This window comes from Paralichthys olivaceus, chromosome 9 (genome assembly GCF_024713975.1).
Source record: "Paralichthys olivaceus isolate ysfri-2021 chromosome 9, ASM2471397v2, whole genome shotgun sequence".
Taxonomy (NCBI): domain Eukaryota; kingdom Metazoa; phylum Chordata; class Actinopteri; order Pleuronectiformes; family Paralichthyidae; genus Paralichthys; species Paralichthys olivaceus.
In genome coordinates, this window is record NC_091101.1 from 25,288,462 (window position 1) to 25,309,156 (window position 20,695).

Sequence of the window (20,695 nt, forward strand, 5' to 3'; positions counted from 1 at the left end):
GGAATTTTTTTTATTTCAACAAATGAAGTGTTTTTTTAATCAAGCAAGAATTCTCAGGACTGAGGTCGTTTTTGTGTCTTTGTCAACTTCCCATCTTGACTTGAGATTTTCCGACACTCTACTCAAGCACCCGATGCCATTTCACCCCTCTTCGCCGAATACGGAATTAAGATGAGTTTAGCATTCTCGGAGGTCACAGAAATCCAGACCTCACAATTTCAGCTGCAGTTGTGCACACTCCCACAAGAGGCAAGAGCCGCACGCTATAACTTGTCTTTCCCTCTTTAGTCAGTGAACCTGTCCGCCACTGAGAACCACATTTGTGTTCGTCTCCGCACGTTCATTCAGTTCTGCATCTCACACATGAGCTGCTTTTTTTTCTTTCCCTACTTGATTCCTCGTGGCGGACGGGTGTGCAGAGCCGTGGACGTAATCCGGTGACAGGCATCCTCAATAATGACCCGAGTCATGGCTTTGAACATGTATTACATAGGCTTGCAGCAGCTGTAGCCTGGAGACAAGTGATGCAGTGCAGCCTCGTGGACAGACAGCATGGAAGTGTTTGGTCTTACAGCCCACGGTCACGGTGCCTGAGGGCAAACATGCATTGACAAGTTATAGTTTCTCACTTCATTGCTGGCGTAATCTGTGAGTGGCAGCTATAAAAAAATCTATGCAAATGCTTTAAGCGCTGTCGTTAACCGAGCTCCGTCATAAAGTAAATCCTCTGATGCAGTGTGTCCAGAATTATGGCGCGGCTTGGAAAACGAACGGCAGTAAATGCCGCCCGACTCCCCCGTGAAAGCTGCACCTGTCTGACGGCTCCGCTAATAAGGGCCCCGTTGCACAATTTTCACAAGTGTGGCAACTGTGTTTATCAGGACAAAAGATAAGACGTTAATGTCAATGCATTATTCATTCCTGCATTAGAAGGGACTGGGGGGGGGGGCAGTAGGAAACTGTCTGGCAGAAGTGATGTCTTTTAATTAGATGATGTTACAGATATGAATGATATCTGCCACGCTACTGAGAGTCAGCCCCTTGTCATCGTCGAATAATTTGGTGAGTGATGGCCCAGTGCATCATGGGTAAACAGATAAGGCGCCATCTATCACGGTGTGATAACACGTCATCAGCTTTTGGTGTGGGAGTGTCACAATGCATCGGGGCTCCGACTGGCAGACGCTCACATCTCTTTATTTGCACGACCAAGACAAGAGACCAGACGGACAAACTGGTAAATGTACGATGTGGTTGTACAAACTCGCTCTGCAGCAACCTTGAATATTATTCACTCAAGTACAGACTAAAGTTTCCTGAGAAATAATTCATCATTCACATACAAGTATATACGGCAGCTACCTGCAAACACCACTATGAGTACTACACGGTACTTCAACTTCATCCTGTCGTTTCAGCTGAACTACAATTACTGCATTTGAACTATTACGGGTTACACTGCGTTGTGTACCTTTGTGCTTCTATACGTAATTATCTGAGCCCATCCTGCATCCAATCCTCTCTCCACTTCCTCTAGAGCTGCACACTCTGCTAAAACAAGATGGCTGAAACCACTTGTGTGCAGTCGGTGCAGAGAGGGAGCTCTGGCATCTGCAGCCGACCGGTCAACATCTGTGATCACTTGCCAAATAAACTAAGGAAAGGTCACACTCGCAGTTCGCTGCGAGTAATATCTCGACGTGAATATGAAAAACAGAGTCTGGAGCGAAGTACACCTGATGTTTGACTTTCCACTGAGTGTATTTGATGTCTGCTATCAAACCCAGGCAGTGTAAGCAATGCACATGGTCTATTAGGTAGATTAACATTAGTCTGGTTTGGTAGCATTTTGAAAAAGCCTCTAACTGTGAGTCAGACTGTGACTCGTGCCAAAGTGCTGCTTAAGCCCTTTCAGGTCGGCTGCACAATCACAGGCGGCTGTGCTTGTGCACCACACAGTTTAAATGTTATTAGTTTGGGTGCACCTACTAAATGCATTCTCAAAGCGTTCAGACGTGCTGCTTCACAGACATCAATGAAAATGAATGGGCGAGCGCTTGGAAGGAATCTGACTCAACTCTCCCTCTGGATTGTTTTGGCATCAAACCACGTCCCCGACAAAACCTCATCACACTGCATCTTGCTTTTTTGCGAAAGAGGCTCACTCATTATCGTGGCTTCTCTTAAATCACCCACCCAGTAAAAGAAGTTATCTCTATCGTATGTACATCGGTTACTGTCCTCTCAGCTCGTCGCCTGTGTTTTTCTTTATTTATCCAGTACGCATTATTTATTCAGCTGATTCACAGTAATGACCTTAATTGTACTTTTCTATCAAGTGGAGTATAAATGCTGCTGTTTGCGCTGCACTCCGGGATCCGGCTCACCCCTGCTCGTTGCTCCTGGGTGCCAAGATATCGATCTGAACCCTGACACCTCCTGACGGAACACACAGCTATAGGAGATACAGCTCTCTGATGTTCTGCTGAGGGGAGGAGGGGCCGGCGGGAAACTCAGATGGGCTGTAATGTGATCCATCGTATTGTGATGTCGAGGCGGTTGCATAGATTGTTTAAGTTCAAGGTGAGAGTTGTGGGTTTTTGTTTTTTTTTATCAAGGGCAACATCTGTATCTGAGCTGTATCTTCACATCAGCAATGATTTACCATTATCCGTCTCTGGTGACAAAGTAACGGCATAGTTGGTTTTGGCAAATGAGAGGAGGGCACAGACTGGGGAATTTGGACCAGGGCCTTGACGAGGGCTGTGACTTAAGGGCAAAACATTTTCCATGGACGTCTGGGTTAAATGATAAAGCGATGACAATGTATTCAACACAATGTTTGACGGTGCAGCCAGCATTAAACCAGCCCAGGAGGTTGACGTAAATTGTTCCCAGTCGTTAGAAGTTTCTTTTTTTATTCCACGAGTCAAAAGTTTCTCTGAACAAAACACATCAGAAACACTTTCTGCAGGAGTCATTCACAAGCAGAATCTGTTTATCAGTGGAGGTGAAACCAAATGCTCGGCAGTAATCCCACATCTTTATTCAAATCTTAATGGTTATCTGAATATTCCAGATTTTTATTTCATCAAGATTCATGAAATCCATGAATTTGGTGAAAATGCGTCTTTGTCCAAACTCTGGATATTTCTTAGCAGAGCACATCACCTGAGTCTGTTCAGTTGGGACGTTGAATTCGTTTTTTTCTTTGTTTTATGAGACATTTGTCTCCATTTATATTTTATATCGTGATTTGGCCCCATTTCTAAATTATGGTGTAATCCTCGTATTAGCAGAAAGTGTGCCTGGCTCAGAAAATGAGTTAACGAACACTCTCCACTTGCAATTAGACATCGAGGCAAACAGCCGGGAATGTTTCCTCCATTAAGGCAAGTTCGCTATTATTCCAGTGTCGTGGCTCAGCGACAATTAATGGATACTCAGGCTTTTACTTGCCATAACCCCTGCTGAGGATTCCACTCACAGGCTGCCACAAGTGGTCTTAGAATGGTTTCATAATTCATGGTTCATTTTCCAATATGTGGCTTTTCTATCTCTGGAATGTATTAGAGAGATTTAAAAGAACTTAAATTAGCTTTTCTTTATTTTATTTGAAGTGATCCTAAACCCAAGTGCACAGGCCAATGTTCTCAGTGATTCTCAAGAGAGGATTTTTCTTTCCTATTGAACTGAATGATAAAGGGGGGGGGGGCATTGTATTTTCTAACACTTCATATAATATATATATTCATCCAAGAAAGCTTTTTGTAAAGACAAGCTACTTCATTTTGTTTTATACCTTGAATCCCCTTTCAACTTCGCAGCAGAGGATCTGAATTATGGATTCTATGTTCCCATCACAGGACGTCATGTCTTCACTAAAAACAAATGTCTGAAAGCAAAGAAGACAAGTCTTTGTCTCTGATGGGTTTTTTAAAGGAGGGCTTCATTTTCACATGGTTACAGCAGCAGAAGCAGGAGAAACGTTGGATTCACACACCAGCAGCAGATTCAGAGTCGGATTCACCTTTAGCCTCGAGTTCGACCCGCATCGTTGATTAAAAGATAAAAAACACTTGATGAAGCTAAAGCGCACAACTAAAGTTATGTCCCTGACATTCTCAGGCGGCCATCTTCTAGTCCTCTACTCTAAAATATGGTTTACATCTCAAAGAACATGAAACAAACATATGTCTTCCAGAATTAAACATGTTCAGATGAGATGAGAGAGTAAAACGAATGAACCCTTCTTCTTCTTCTTCAGCCCTCAAGCTCTGTGAATATCCTGCTGCCGACTGCGCAGCTGGTTCTGAGGACGGTAACACAAACTGGAGGTCACAGACTTTTTGGATTCAGCGAACAAACGCTTCAGCTCTGGTTTGAATTCCGAGTGCGGTGAAACCTTCCCTCGAAATATCTAATGCCCCCTCACTAGGAGAGGTTCGATGGGCTTCTCTGGCTGTCAGGACTGTTTAGCAGCGCAGTGTAAACAGATCGCTCGCATTCATCCTCCTCTCTCAACATTTAACGTCCCCTGTCAACCAGTCGAGTGTTTGTCACGCACCATTTGTAGTCGTGCAGCTGCTCAAGTGTGCTGTGATGTGGGTGGAGGCAGGGGATCGGAGGTTTTCTACTTTCAACAGGTGAGGCTTGGTTGGTGCGGCTGCTAAATATACCGGCGTCTTTTAAACAGGTTGAAACTGACGGCTTCACTCGACTCTAATAAAACACATTGTTTACGCATCATTTAAAAGCTTGTTAAAGCATCAATGCAGCAAAAACAAGTGTTTCCTGCTTTAAGAATGTTTTTGATTGGAACCATTCAGAGCAATTTTAATAATTTTGTATTTATAATATTAAGTTGGAAATTCCCTCTGACCTTGTTAAAGCTGTTTTGGTTTCTTTATCTTACACAAGCCTAACAAACATGTCACACACAAGAAAAGTGCTGTTTTGATTATAAAAATACGAATGGTCTTATAAAAGGTGTTTTATATAACAGAACAGATTTAATCAAACCGACTCAATATAAATATAGAAGAACTACAATGCGACACATTGTCAAAGTGAATATTTTACAAAAATACATAGTGAGGAAGAACAAAATTCTGATGCAGATACATCGACCAAGATATTAAAATATTTTACAGTTTAACCATAAACCACAGAAGAAAACACAAACACAACAAAATCTAAAGAACTCAAACAAAGAGGATATAAAACAAACGCTGGTTTGTCTGTGAAAGGCTCAGATCTGGGTTATAGCTATAATAATATATAATATAATATAAATCATAAACAGGTAATGACCTCTTGATTTGGACAAATGTGTATATTTCATATAATTGATTGTTTTGGAATATTGGATGATTTATTGCGCAGTGGGGTCATATTTGTCCGTTCATCTTCTTCTATATCACATGAGCTAAAAATATTTTCTACTTTTCTCATTTCCCTGCGAACAAAGCAATAATCATGAGTAAGTTAAACCGCGTGTGTTCCCTTGGAGTAACGCCTCATATCACACTCAGGTTAATTATAATATATAAAACTTCTTAACTAGGTTGAATCTGCAGCGTGTTATTAGCGGAGAGGAGAAGGTGTATTTTTGTTCTTTCGTTATTTTCTCATCACGCGCTCTCACCGTGTGTGTGACTCAGAAGTTCAACGTTATAAACAGAGCTAAGTATTTTCCTCAAGAAAACAAAGGGAGCGTGTGAGCTTCAGTGTTTCAGTCTCTGTCAGACACTGAGGTCCACAGAGTCACTCATTTGCAGAATAAAAAAAAAAAAAAAGCAGAGACACAATTCCTCTTTTCTTCTGGAGAGAGTTTGCACGACTCAGCCGAGATCAGAGCGTTCACACGGATGTGTTTGCTGTTTTCGGGATGTTTTTCGTGTCTTTGTGTACGGGCTATGAATACTCTGCATCACGGAGGGTACTTTTATCTTCACTTCACAGTGTCAAAGCCAAAGCAATTGGGGCTACACAACAGTTCAGCCTTAGTAATATTGAACATCACTAAGATGGAGAGAGGGGGAGTGTGTCGGAGGAATGAAAGACTTGCTGGAGAGAGACAGAGCAAGTGAGCATGTGTTTAAGAAAGAGAGCGACAGAGCATGATAGAGGATGGAGAGAGGGGCTTGGCTGAGCAACCTTGGTGCAATTTGTCTTCATGCGGCCGACCCCTCGCAACGTCCTGCAGGCCCAGGCTATTTTCCCTGACAAGCTTGTTGCCTCCAGTGCAATAGGTGATTTAGCTCTTGCTGTGTCACTGGTCAACATCCCATTCTGGGAGAAGAGCAGAGTAAATCAAAAGTCTGGACTTCACCGTTAATCACTAATTACAGGTTGGGCAGTGAAGGTTGATCCTTCCCAGGAGGCAGACTCCCTCAGGCCTCAAATCAGACCGAAAAGAGGAGCCAAGGCCACTTCCTCCTCTGATAAATCTCTCGCCGAAGAGGTGCCGGACTCAAAGTGTTTGAGTCGGCTCCAAACTGCTCAGGCTGCCATCTCTCGGAGGAGTTTCTCATTCCGGTCGGATTCCAGCCGTCACTTCCTTCTTCCTTCCCCTCCTTCCTTCCTCCAACAGCTGAAGTCGTCTGTCGCCCACTTTCTTCTTTAAATTCTCCTCATAACATCTCACACATCTGTCCCGTGGGGATCAGCGGTAAATTGAGTTTGTTGCTTGCAGCGTATTCCAAAAGCATTAAGATACAAGGGGGCTGTAATTGAATGGTTAGGGAGGACATTATTGGAGAAGATTTCTGTCAGCGTGTCCGCCCACCACCGGCATGGCGAGCGCCAAGTGGCTGCACGGTGTGTAGATCTGCTGGTTTTAGTGTTATTAGTGTCGGGGGAGGGCGGGGATGCATGACTGATGGACGGTGGTTTATTGTTCCTGCTCTGTTGTTTTTATATTTGCAATTTATATTTTTCTAAGTTTGAGTTCAGGACTTTTTTCATTCATGTTTTGTGTTTTCATTTGAGAGTGAACTGTGTCCTCGGGTGCGGGCAAAGAAAGAAAGACGAAGAGAGAGTGCCGGAAAGAGAAATAACTCATTAATCAATTTGCTCCATCCCGTCAGAAACTAGCAGACTTTAATATTTGACCTGAAGGGTGACGGTGTTTACAGCGTTGTGTTGCCGTCCTCAGCTGCAGATGCACAATGCAGATTTGTTTCTTCTCTAACATCACAGCTCGAGTCGGCCGCGTGTCTGTGAGCCCCGAAACAATTATGTTATTGTCAAAAGTTTTTGGAACTTTCCGCTGAACTTGGACAGAACTTCTTCAGTTGTAGCGTCAATACGCTTTAAACGAGGCCGCGTGAAACCAGAACAGTTCATTTCCCTTCAGTCGTTTCTATTCTTTGTGTCCATCATGTCTCTGATATCGACTCCTGCTGCGTCTCTCTCACATGCACACGGCTCTTTAAGTGAAGGGGGAATAAATGTGATTTGTGACCAGCTTGAAAACAATTTACTGCATAGTTCAGTTATTTTGCAACATGTATAATGAGCAAAGAAACAAATCGTTTCCCATCGATTGACTTCAATTCAAATAATTGACTTTTAAATAAATTCTCACTAAAATCACCAACATACGCAGAATGAGATTTACTGCAGCTTGATATTGCAACATACATGGACAGGTGGACACTGCAACAATAACCTGTATTATAACACAATGTGATGCAACAGCCGGGCAACATGCACTGGATTCATGGAGCCGGTGACGTTGGACCAGGACGTTTGGCTCAACTTGGTGGAAAATACTGAGGCTGACATTAGTGCTGTTCCACTGAATAACGTTGTGATGGAAGACGTTGTTCTGTCCAGTGAGGGACGAAGCACAAACAGATTTTTATTGTTTCTGGGTTATAATGGTTGAAATATCTTTTTACTTTAATTCACAGATTTCTACTAAAACTATTGTTTCTTAGATTTGTAGGACCCAGGAGCAGAACAGTTTGCAGCGAGACAAATGGGAAATTGGAAAATTAAAAACTACCAGAGAGTTTGAACTCCTCTCCGCTTACAGTATAATCACCTAAACTTTGAGTTATACTCCACTCAGAAGACACGGCTGAAATGAATCCTCTAATTTTGATGTAATCCTGGCAGTGATTTGCCCGGGCTTAAAGCAGGGTTGCCTCGGGCCAAACGGGAGATTAGAAGCCTTAACTTGGAGCTTCCCGCTGAAAGTAGAAGTGCGAGTCGTCCCACCTATCATGGCTGAGCCGAGGTTCACAGTTCACACATGCAACAAGTGGAGCAAACAAAGAAGATGAGCGAGAAGGTTAAGGAAGCATTCAGAGGCCGCTGGTCCGGGGCCACCGGAGTCATGCTGTAATTGAAGGCGCTCTCATCCTTATTCTCTGGGCTGTGGCGAGCGAACACTGTCTGCTTGGACCCGCTCTTTCATTACGTTTTGTATTTCATGCCCTTAGGAGCAGAACAAATTGAGTCTCTGTTTCCTTTTGCTCCGCTGCTCATTAACCGAGAGAAAGATTAAAAAGCATTCTCTCACAGGCCACGTTACGTAATGCCGCCGGAGAACGGACGAGTGTACATTGTGCTCGTTGTCTCATCAAAATACTGGACGCACAAAAGACGTCAACCAACCGTGGCCACGCTGACCCGTCGCCAGCCGCCCCCTGGCTTCGCTTTGTGGCAACATTTGTTCTCAGGATTAGTTAAAAATTGATCACAACCACATCTCATCAGCAGGAACATGCTTGAAAAGATGTTGAGGTAGTGCAGGAATATCGAGGTAGGCAAAGCACCGCCTGTGATCGAGGTCTCGGGCTGCGTTTCCGTGGGGAACCTTCTCCTGGCAGCGCAGGTTTTTATTTTATTCCGTGCTAGTTTCATCAGAAAGGATTCACTCCTGGGCTTTTACAGCAGCGAGGAGAGTCCAGCTTGTTTTTAAACTCTCAGAACACTGATCATGTTAAAAATATTCCACCTCCTGGTTACAAAGCAGCGATGAGAGGAGCTTTCAGCAGACCAGCAGCACCACCGCACAGAGACGAGGATCCTCCGGGAGAAAGTAGAACTTCCGTTATATTATCATCACATAAATTATGCAAAGTATTTACACAACATTAAACTTAATTCCTTCCCATTACTTTGAAAATCGCAATAATTGTGCCGCCTCAGTGCATCTTTAACTAAACAAACGTCTGCCTCTGCAGCTCACCAGCAGCTAATTGAGACGCTCTCGTGTTTTGTTTTCTGGTTCTCGGGCATCGTTAAGAGAAGAAACTCATTGTTTTTGGATTGTGAAGTACCTCGACGAGAAGCCGACTGAATAACAAGTCGTCACATGAAAAAGGAGCCCGTCGAATTTCACATTTAAAATACAAACAGACTCAAAAAACGATTTTTCTGCTTTTCACGTTTTTTACCCAGAACTTGAAAGTTCAGTTTTAAATTCAGGTCAGTCTCATGTTCATGTTTCTTTCCCTCTTGTCTACAGACGTGTACCTGCTCGACCTCCCCGACGACCAGAAAGTGAGCATCACCACAGTAACGGTCGGCCAGAGCGCCGTGCTGACTTGTGCCATCACCGGGGAGCGGAGGCCTCCGATACTGTGGAAGAGAAACGATCAATACCTGAACTCCTTGAACCTGGAGGACATCAACGTAAGAACGACCCGTCATCACTTATTATTTCTATATCGGCAGACAAACACAAATATAAGTCGACGTGTATATAAATCAACAGATGTAAATGGATGATGGGATCCATAGTTGAGTAACTACGCCGTGAACACGTCTAATTACGAAATGTTCACGTCATAAAGCGCCGTCACTCTTTTAACGACGGTTTCAGAAACATCACCTTTTCTTTTTTTTTTTTTAGCACGAGCTGTAAATTTCTGATAATTTCACGCCGTATTTCCCTCTCATCATATTCCAGATTTATTTCATTTGGCGGTGGCTCAGGCTGCCGGCACATTTCATTCGACTGTTGGTGCCGGCTTTGTGTTGTCGGTCTGACGGTAATCCAGGATGTCAGTTTGTATTCTTGGTGTCTGTGTTTAGAGACTCGCTGGGAGGGACGGGGATTTCAGACACACAAAAAAAAAAGATGAAGGGGGGAAACCAAAGGGGTTCAGCCCTAGAGGAAGGACCTACTTTTACAACTCGCTGAAAGACTGTACGTGTGTGTGTGTGTGTGTGTGTGTGTTAATCGGCGCTCTGTGTCACTTTCATCCACATCAAAAGGAGCCAGGACACGTATGTTGGCGAGGAACAGAAAAGCCAGACCTCCTTCGCCTCAGCCTTTCTCCTCTCGGTGTCAGGGCCGGCCAAGATCAGTGTGATACTGCTGTGCATAATTAAGTCAACACTGTCGCAGTAGATAAAGGGAGACCCAGCGAAGCCGCTAATGTAACATTAAATGTTGATGACCCTTAAAATGAGTAAGAGGCGCCCAGCTGTCGCCAGTCATCCTTGGCACCATCAACCCGCTCTAAACTGGCGCTCTGGTTCTGGTTGTTGGTGACGTGTGATTCCACATAAAGAGCAGCTCCAAACTCAGAGGTGACTTTTAGGCCGTGCACGCGAGAGCAACAGCTTTCCCAGCGTTTGACGTTTGACCGTAATATATAATGGCTGATTTGTATTCATGAAAAAAGACGAATGCAAGAGCCGGGTCTCGTAATAAAGAAGTGTCAAGTCAGATTATTTCCTGAAAAACACTTTTTGGAAGATTTACCGGAGGACAAATACGCGTGTGAGGTCCTGTGAGGTCAGAGCAGGCTTTGATCTATCATTCACAGAGATTTTTTTCTAAGAAGTGTTTTACTTCTTTCCTCTTTTTTCTTTTTTTTTGGGGCAGATTCAGAGGAACTACTTTTTGTTTCATCTCCTCACGTTGCCTGAGGACACATAGCTGAGTTCAGGATCCCGACTACAGGTGGTCGGTTTGAGCTTCACACGCCGGCCGTCATCAGTTTCCCCTCGTAAACAATATCAGATCTCACTCAGGTGTGTTTTCAATTCAAATGTCAGCGAAGACTCTGCTGCTCAGTATTCCCCCGAAAACCTTTTTACTTTGGGTCTTCATTTATTTCCCCATCACTCAGACAGTGGAGAAGAGAACGTGTTGTGGATCAATCACACGTTGGCCTTTTGGGGTTTGCAACCGAGACTTTAATTTCAGTCAGAAGTCAAACTGTGATGTTGGATTTAGCTCCACCACGACCGATACTGCGATCAGACTCATAAACACGGAAATATAAGGAATATTTGTTACTATAGACTCACTGAACAAAGATCGGCCCAAAGGATTATTATCCGGATGGAAACCAAATTTCATTCGTTCATAGATATTAGCACTTTTCACATTTTTTTCATTAAGATCTCAAAATGATTTCTTGAGAAATTCCCCAAAAAATAAATATAAAAAACGGCCTGATGAAAAACAATCCTTGATCTGCAGCAGTTTTCGTGATAATAGTATTTTTTGGGTACAAACAAACAGAAAAACAGACAAAGACACAGGAGTGAAAACACGATCTCCTCGGCAGAGGAATTCAAGCAGAATTTAAAAAAGGAAGCAAATAGCAGTTTGTATTTTAATTCTTTTCATTAACTCTAAAGCACTTCGGTACAACCCCCCAGGATCTTAATGCTACCTGTGTTTAATGCTGCGTTAGATGACTCCTCTCTATCTCCGTGGTACACACAGTACACAGTGTGACGCCAGTGCAGCGTCATGAAGTGAGAGTGAGTAAAACTACTCGTGCCACCGTCTCTTCATCCTGAGAGGACTCGCTGTACTTTGACCCTCTCGGTCTGCAATTGTCAGATTTGATTTGATTTTTTCTTTTTTTTTTTTGTTTGTGCCTGACAAAGCTTGAGTTGACAACCTCTGCCAGAGCGGCGATTACGTTCAGAGCAGCTGCACTAACACCAAACACCAACAGCAAGTGAATCAGCACAAACACCAGCAGTCCGCCGTGGCTCGTCAGGAAACTGTGCAAACCACACAACACCAGAAGAAACTACCGCTGGAGCACGGGCGGCACAACCCAACGCTGGCTTAATCCAGATTTATATTTGGCTCTGAGACTTCCAGTCAATCACTGCTGTTGCTTCCACAGACGAGAATGAATTCCGCCTGCACCTGGCGTCCACAGGCTCGTTCTAAATTGCTTTGCAGACAATTTCTTTATAATTGCTGGCTGTTAATATTTGTGAGCATCCACTGCCAGCCTTAATTAGAGTCATATTCCTGCGAGCACACACGGGAGGTTTACGCGGGCCACTCCTCGCAGGCCCTCCCAATTTAGAACGCGGTTGTTTTTAGAATTTGTGTTTTGTCGACATTCAGACTCTGTGAATCGCACATTAATCCCAGCGATGTGCTTGTATCCCAGAGTTCAATGGAGCCTCTCTAAATTTTGACAAAGCAGCTTACTGTAATTCCATGAAGTTGACAGTTGCAGGCTATTGCATCATCATCATCATCCAAGGCTGTCAGTATTTCAATCCTCCCCGAGTGGCCGAGCAAAAGACACAGTCGAGAAGTGTGTGTGTGTGTGTGTGTGTGGGGGGGGGTGATGACTCAGTGGTGCAGGATATAGTTTGGAAGACGAAAAAAACTGCATTTGATATTTTTGTAATTCTCAGAAAGTTTGGACATCCGAACAAAGGGAAAAGTGCATCATGGGTAGAAAACGTTGACGTTTGCATGCAGACTTCTGGAGTCACGTGATGAAGTGAATGTTTGACATGTGACTCTGCACCCGAACCTCATGAATTGAATCTTGAAAAGGTGTAATTGTTAAAAAAAAGAAACGGTAAAATCTGATCTGAATCTTTCTTCCTCTTATCTCGTCCATTGGAATATGCGTGTTTTCATCTCCCATAATTCTCTGTGGCTCGTGCTGGTTGTTTTCATGTTATCCCTGCACAGAGGAGACGTGTAACATTGAATGCGTGAGATTATTATTTATACCCACGTTCATCTTTGATCAGTTTGAACCTCGTCATCTGATGCATTTTGAATTTGTCCCTGTGCCGTTTCACGAGGACAAACAAATCAAGCTTATACGGCAGATAATACACGAATCTCCCTGAATCACAGTGGCCTGTTTTATTATATCTGCAACTTCTGTCAGGACCGGTTTTACTGTTGAATTAATCATGGAGTCTGGGAGCCACTAACCGCACATCTCCACCGCTCCTCTATCGTTCTGAGATCAGACCTACACTGTGCTACAAACTCCACTTTAGTCTATAATAGGCCCCCAACTAATAATGAACCTAATTATCAAGTAATTTGCTTATTATCTTCTTAATTATCACCAGAAAACGGTGGGAAAAGACCTTCACGGTTTTCTGAAGACCAACGTAGTGTGATGGAAATGCGTTGTTTTGTTCGGACGCAGCCTGAAACTCATTAGAAAGGACAAGGAGACATAAATATCACACACATGAGAAACCAGTGAATCTTTGGCATTTTATCGCTAAAAGGCAAAAATGATTTTATTTGTGACACTAACACCCACGTGGTTTGACCCCTGTGCTGAAAAATCTGTTTCTAATGCCTTAATGTTGTGTTTTATGCCTTAATATTGTGTTTTTTATTTTTAACTAAACCTCTAAATGTCTGACATCTGTTTCCCCCCCAACAGATCCCGTCTCAGGTATGATGTTCGATATATTTCTTTTTTAAATGTCTCAACACACTGACATAAATTCACTTTTTTTTTTATCCCATCCACAAGAAGCCCACAAATCTAGTGAGGTGCCTGCAGCAGATGCATGAAGCTTTGATCCACATCACAAACACACAAATGTTAATAATGGGTTGTGGACGTTGACACGCTCCTTAACTGCGACATGATTTAGCGATGACTGCGTAACAGTAGGTGAAGACGTTAAAGTTTGTATTTGTGAATGATTAGAACAGAAGTACGTGTATATCTGTGAAAGTCTAAAATGTCAAACAAAGCCAAAACAAATTATGAATCTTCTTTTCACCACTTTTTTGTGACAGTTGAAATCAAACAAAATAATTTCCTCACTCTGGTGTGGAGACGTGCTGATGTGTCTGATTTATTAAAACTGAATTTGTCCATTGCTCCAATTTTCCTCCAACATCTCGAATCAAAGGCAGCGATTGAAATGTTGATGGTTCACAGCATCAAAACAAAAAACTCAAGCCGGACGATGTCCTCAAATTGCTGGACAAGACTCTTTCTTTTTCTACGAGTCCGTTCAGACCTGGTAACAAAGTCCGTCCTGAGTGACCCCGTCACAAGTCAGCCGAAGTTTCACGACGACGAGATCATTTGATCTTCACGAACACAAATGACGAACGTGATTATTTGCACAGAGATCGTGATCGTGCCTGTGATCAGATCTCTCAGCACAGATGTTGATACCAGGTTTGAACGGAGACATGGTTTCATAAATGAGGCGACCTACCCCTTTAAAATGTGAACCCTCCGCCCGTGACTGTCAGGAAACACGTTTTCTTCTTCTCCTCTACGCTGGAGGATATTTCATGAGAACAGACTGGAAACTTCTTCAAAGGTGTTTTCTACGATGCCGTGTCACTACTGGAGGTTAGTTACCCAATGAGGTGGCACCTTGGTGTCCTTTCAGGGGTGACCCGCCGCTGACAGCTTTATTAATTATACTTTCTTGAGGGCCACGGCCTATTTGTAACTCCACCTCTACCTGCCCTTGTCTCCCCTGCATCTGAGCAGTCTTAGCCCGGTCCTGCTTTGTCTGCAGAGAGCTGGGTGCTGCTGATAGCCGGGGCGAGGTGGAGGAATCATGTCGACAGCCTCCGCCGCGGCTCGTTCCACCCCTCCGAGTTTCATTTCTCCCCCAATTCATTTTTCATTTAAAAAGGTGACACAATATGCTCCCAGCCCAAGGGGCCAAAACGCACCATCGATTTCCCCTCGTGTTGTGAGGCTCTGATGCTTCACTCAGCCCCGACCCGGCACCGAGCTCGTGGGTTAGATCGGAGCACATCAGGACCAACTGATAAACGCCTGTAAACACGACGGCCGACTCCCTTTAGCTGTTTGTAGAGTGTGGAGGAGAAGCCGAGATGTAAACAGCCAGTGGGGATGTGATCCAAATGTTAAGAGCTGTTTAATGAGAAAAGGCATTTTCTCTCACTGTGACCTCCTCGAGCGAACGCGGCTCCATCAGATTCTGTAAGAATACGTGGCGCTCAGTTAGAAGAATCTAAGAGCGGAGGGGCAGAATCACGGGAAAGTTCACACCGCTAAGAAATATCTGAATGTTTTTTTAATGGCACGGCAGCAATCAGGACTGAACACGTTCTGGCACTTGGCCTTCATCAAGTTAGCGGAGACTGAAGAAAAGTCTAATGAGTGCTGCGGCACGTTCAGCAGGTTTCTGGAAAGCCACTGTGCATCGGAAAGTGGTGAAGCTCATTACTGTGATCACAGGCAGTTCTTTAGTTTCTGACTGGTGTCTGAACACGTGTGATATAACCTACTTTACACAATGAATACGCTGAAATGGATATCGTCACATAGTCCAGGCTTTGCTTTATACTTTAAATATGAACTATAGATTTCAAATATAGTTTTCTTTTTATCCTCCAGTGTGTTTTACGTTCATGAAAACGTTTTACAGCATTTTATATGATACACACACGTAGCGGCCCCGTAACAAAACTTGAGATTTCCTAGATGCGCTGGAAGAAAGCAGTCGACCAAATCCTAACAATGTGGGCCAGCTGGGCCAATCAGAGCAGACTGGTCTTTATCAGGAGGAGGGCCCTAAAGAGACAGGAAGTAAAACCAGGTGTTTCAGACGGAGGCTGAAAGGAGGAGCTGCAGCAATGGACAGTCTGAGGAAACAGAAAATGTAAAACTTTTTAATTAAATTATGAAATCAAGAATGTTTCTCTTGTGAACATCGATCACATGCACGCCTAGTTTTACCATATTATATTTATATTGTACAGAACATGTGATTCACATCGTCATTCTTTAGCAAACTGTGAAATCACCAACAATGTTATATATTCAAAATGAATACAAATGTGTTATTATGGATAAAACCACACAAAATAATGTATAGATAAGGTTTATCAGAATAAAACAGGCAATAGTTTCTGTTATCAACACGATGACAAATGCAGAAAGGAAAGCTGTGTAGGAGTAAACGCTTCAAAAGCAGGTTGGACCCAATCTCAGACCCACAGAGGACGCAGCGCAGTTACCTCAGGTAAACAGGCTTATGGGCCGGCCAGTGTATAAACAGGCAGGTGAGCTGGCAGAACAGACAACAGGACGCAGTGTGTAGGATGCTGCTACACAAGGAAGCAGGAGGAATACGTGCACCAGGGAGATAACACAGACGAGCTGACCGAGACAGAGGGCAACTCAGTACTGCTTCAGCCGGCGCATTCACATGTAGTACACAGAGTACACGCTGTACTCACTGGAGCAGCGAGCGAATCCTGACATGTAGCGGAGACGCAAATCAAACACTGTTGTAAAATCAATGGAGATAGAAACGTACCTGAATATATGACCCGTTGTTTGCTCGCTGAATTTAAAAAGGAACTTTTTTTTTTTTGTTGAAATCATGTCTCCTGCAGATCAGCCGCCATTTTTCACAAATCTTAAAAGTACGAGAGACCGAATACACAAATGGTTTGGAGGTGTGAGGGATTTCAAAATAAAACGTCTGTAAATTTAATTAAAAAGAGAAAAAGAAAAGGGTTGAAGCCTCTACAAGATGTCACATTTACTACTCTGATCATATTAACCCAGAATATTAGAGGTTGACTTTCACTTTAAAGAATCGACGCGAGCTTTCACACAGTTAATTCCCTTTTTCAGAGTGAAATCTAATCCTTCTTTAAGACTTTATAATTCAAAACCTTATTACAATGTCTTGTCAAGATAACTTCTCATCGCAACACGGTCTTAACAAGGTGCCAGACATTTGCTCTTTGCCAGATGGGATTCATCACAGCGCCACGCCGTCAGCGGGCTCATTAGCTTTGGGGGCTTCTTCGTCTGCCACAGCTTGAATAATTTATTTTTCTTTGCTCTCTTTTTTTGTCCGGCACCGTTTCTTTCTTTTCTTTTTTTTTTTGTTTGCTGGCTTAATAATAAATAAGTACGGCATGAATAAATCATGTTTTGGTTGGTGCTACATACACATCGTGGAAAGGTTTGGGTTTGATTACAGCCTTGTTTTGGTTTAAATATCCTGCATGAGAGTTTAAGTGTAACGTGTTTTGTTCACATTACATCCTTTTCAGGGACGATGTTCTAATGCATTTTCATCTTTTGTTTTTTTAGTTGCTTCATCAGATCATTTTACTCTGAGTGGGAAAAACGAGCAGCGCCAGGAAACAGTTTCTCTTAACTGTGACTTTGGCCGTTACGTCCCTCAGCTGTTTTCTTTGGCAACGCATGGCCTCAACTTCTCACTTGGACGTTTATCCACACTGTGCCTTTTTTGAATTATTGTTCTATTTCTCATTCCCTATGCTATGAAACATGTTTTTCTTTTTCCATCTGCACACCACAGGCTTGTTGCATCCCCACTCAAACAGTTCACTCCCATCCCCCAACGCCTCTCTCCCCGTCACTGCTACTTCTGAGCTGCCGGGTACTTTCTCCAAGTCATCAAAACTGTTTTTCTGTCTCCGTCTGGTAGGACTTTGGGGATGATGGCTCGTTGTACATCACCAAGGTGACAACAACCCACATGGGCAACTACACCTGTCATGCCGATGGCTACGAGAAACTCTCTCAGACCCATACTCTTCAAGTGAACGGTAAGAGGCATATACTCTTCACGCACTTTTATATTAAAATAACTTCATCTCTCGTCTGCTGTGTAAAACCAGCCACTGTGGTCGGTTCTCAAACATCAGCTTGGCGTCTCTCTATCCGCTCTTCAAACTGTTGTGTTGAGTAAACTATTGTCATGTTGTGGAATCCATCAGTGGCCGCAGCTCATGGGAGATTTCCTCAACGTGGAGACAGATAACTTTGCTCTTGTTGTAAATATTTACTGGATTCTGTTGGACTTGTGAGGCGACTTTCAGTCTCTTGTTATCACTTAAAGTAATTTATTGAACTAACATTTTATATCTTGTTCTTCAGTGTGATGATGCAAAGTAATCTGGTAACTTCTCTGGTTGCACATAGTCGTTGTTTTGGTGTTTCACTGATGCTTTTCCTACTTTCAGCCAAACGGCTCATGAAATCCTCCTTTACCTCCTTCATTGGGTTTTCAGTTTCGGGATCTTTACTTTGTCTGAGGTACAACAAACAAACTTCATGGAGCACACTGTCCACCACCATGTTTCCACAGCTGGATATTTATTATGCCAACGTGTGTGTGTACAAAATGATATGAAGGTTATTTTCAGATGATCTACTTTTGGAGCTTATCAGTCAAAGAAGAAGTTAAGGTCAACAAAAACACTATAGAGAAAAAAGTGCATCTTCATAAGTATTATTTCCAATTAACTAACGATGTCCAATTATCAGATATCTCATAAAGAAAACCATAAAATGCGTAGTACAAAAATGGATATTCAAGGTATCTCTGCATCATATAGACTATACTACACAACTTCAGTGAATATTTTAAATCTGTAGGTGAACACACACTGAACGGAGGTCGGAGACAAATCTGCCTTTGCCGCCAGAGGCTGATTCATCGTCAGACAACAGCCGACGGGCTTATTTAGGTTAACATCATCCTCATCAATATGTGCTTTGGCTGATTGGGTTTATATACAGCGCGCCAGCTTCTGCTTTTACAATATCATCACTTTGCCTAATATTAATTTCCCACTCCAGGTGGAAAATCCCACGTTCATTTGCCTGACAACTGCTGTGACCACACCAGCATCAATATGAATGACCCCTTATAGAGTTTTTCAGTTCGCTAATTGGTTGGGAGCAGCCTCCGGGCTTTAATGGGGAACCAATGAGGTGGATTGTGAATCAGGGACAGTCTGGAGAGGGCAGAGGTGAAGCGGTGAGGTGGTCCAGCTTGTGTGAATGAGTCTGTTTTCTCCCACTCTGCCTCTAATGAACTGAATATAAATAAACCACAGTGTGTCAATGCAGATTGCTCAACATCTTCATTACCGTTGACAGACAGTTGGTTCATTATCATTCATCAAAAAGGATTAACTCTGAGGCTAATTGCGATGATATACATGTCTTATTATACCCAAGATTTTGTTTAACGGAAGCAGAGTGGATCCCATGACACCGGTGACTTTTGGTCGTAATTGATACTGAAACTTCCAGATGACCTTTTTACTGCACACTATGAATTTCACATTCTTAGTGTGGGTGAAGCCTCGGAGGACCGGCTGTCACCCTGCAACGACTGCCGAGATTTTTCTACAGCTCAATTAAAAAAGGTGGAATAACTTTTGAGACGCTGGATTCAGAACGCTGTCTGCAACCACAAGAGACTGATGGTACACACTGTTCAGAGTTTTATTCTGAAGAGCTGATGGAGTTTAGATGAAACATGGTTATAGAGGATCTTTTCATTTCCCTGAGAAGCAGCCAGAGGATTATAAGTTTGTGTGGAGGATCACTGGAGGTTTCGGGCTTTGGTCTCTACCATAGACTGTTTATGAACATGGACGTAGACTCTGGAAAGTGAAGCCAATGCAGAAGTGCCTGAAACCTGCATTCTCCCAAATAACCTGCAGAGGGCGATGTCATTGCTTGCAAAAAAAAAGTCAGTCAGTAATGGTCTCGATTGCTAGTTTAGTATTTTAATAAATACTTATAGTCTCATTTAGAGTCAATCAGAAGTCAACTACTGCATGCATTTGGGGCGTGGATACTATGTGACTGACAGCTAGCACCATCCAATGGGTCTAGATCGCATGTGTAGGTGGGTGTGTCCTCCGAGTCAGCGTCTTTCCCTGCTCCTCCATACTTGGTTACTTCTGGCTTCATGGATTTTTCTTATTTTTTCAGTCAATCTCCTTTTATTATCTGCAATAATTATATTTTCTGTGGTTTCTCATATTTTGAACTCTTAAAACATGTTTTTATCCAAACTATACTTTAACTACAGGAATCAATAAAGCTGCATTTAATTTATCCTGCGGCTGAAAAGTTTGTCCACTTTCTTTGCCGCTTAAGCAGAAATAAATAGTAGTTAGAGGCAAATTGATGAAAGTCTTGGTTGAATCGTCTCATACACACAATTATTGCGTAAATATAGTTTTCTACCCTGGAAAGCTGCACATTACTTATGCAGTATTTGTTGATATCAGTAAAAGTACCTTGGCTGCCATCGCGGTAGAGTTTCCCAGGTGAGGCCACACTGAGAGTCTGTCAGAGACGTATACCCATGGGGCCTTGCAGGAAAGTAATGCAACACTGCCTCCATTAATGTCCATCCCCTGCAAGGTAAGCTATGGATGGCAGGCAAAGGAGACGAGGCCTTTATGTGCTGATCCCCTGATACAAAACAGGCCCTCGGGAGCTGGAATGCCATTTCTAGTGGGAAGGTGTCAGGGCGAGATGTGGTAGATGTAGTCGGGCTCACCTTGACACTCTGGAACCAGAATCCGTGATCAGGGTTGGACTGTCTCTTTTTTTTCCCAGAGTTGCTGGGCGAATGTTTGGATACCGACAAGTCCGCGGCTGAATGCTGCAGTTTTCCCAGG

General features: G+C 43.2%; 1 protein-coding gene across 2 annotated transcripts in view; it reads left to right on the forward strand.

Moving 5' to 3' along the window:
- Positions 1-20,695, forward strand: part of fstl5 (follistatin-like 5) — a 139,454-nt gene that overhangs the window by 77,553 nt on the left and 41,206 nt on the right. For both annotated transcript variants that reach the window (XM_020103808.2, XM_020103809.2), the window contains exons 7-8: positions 9,485-9,651; positions 17,692-17,812. In XM_020103808.2, the coding sequence (XP_019959367.2) occupies positions 9,485-9,651; positions 17,692-17,812 (288 nt within the window). The remainder of the gene's footprint in view (positions 1-9,484; positions 9,652-17,691; positions 17,813-20,695) is intronic.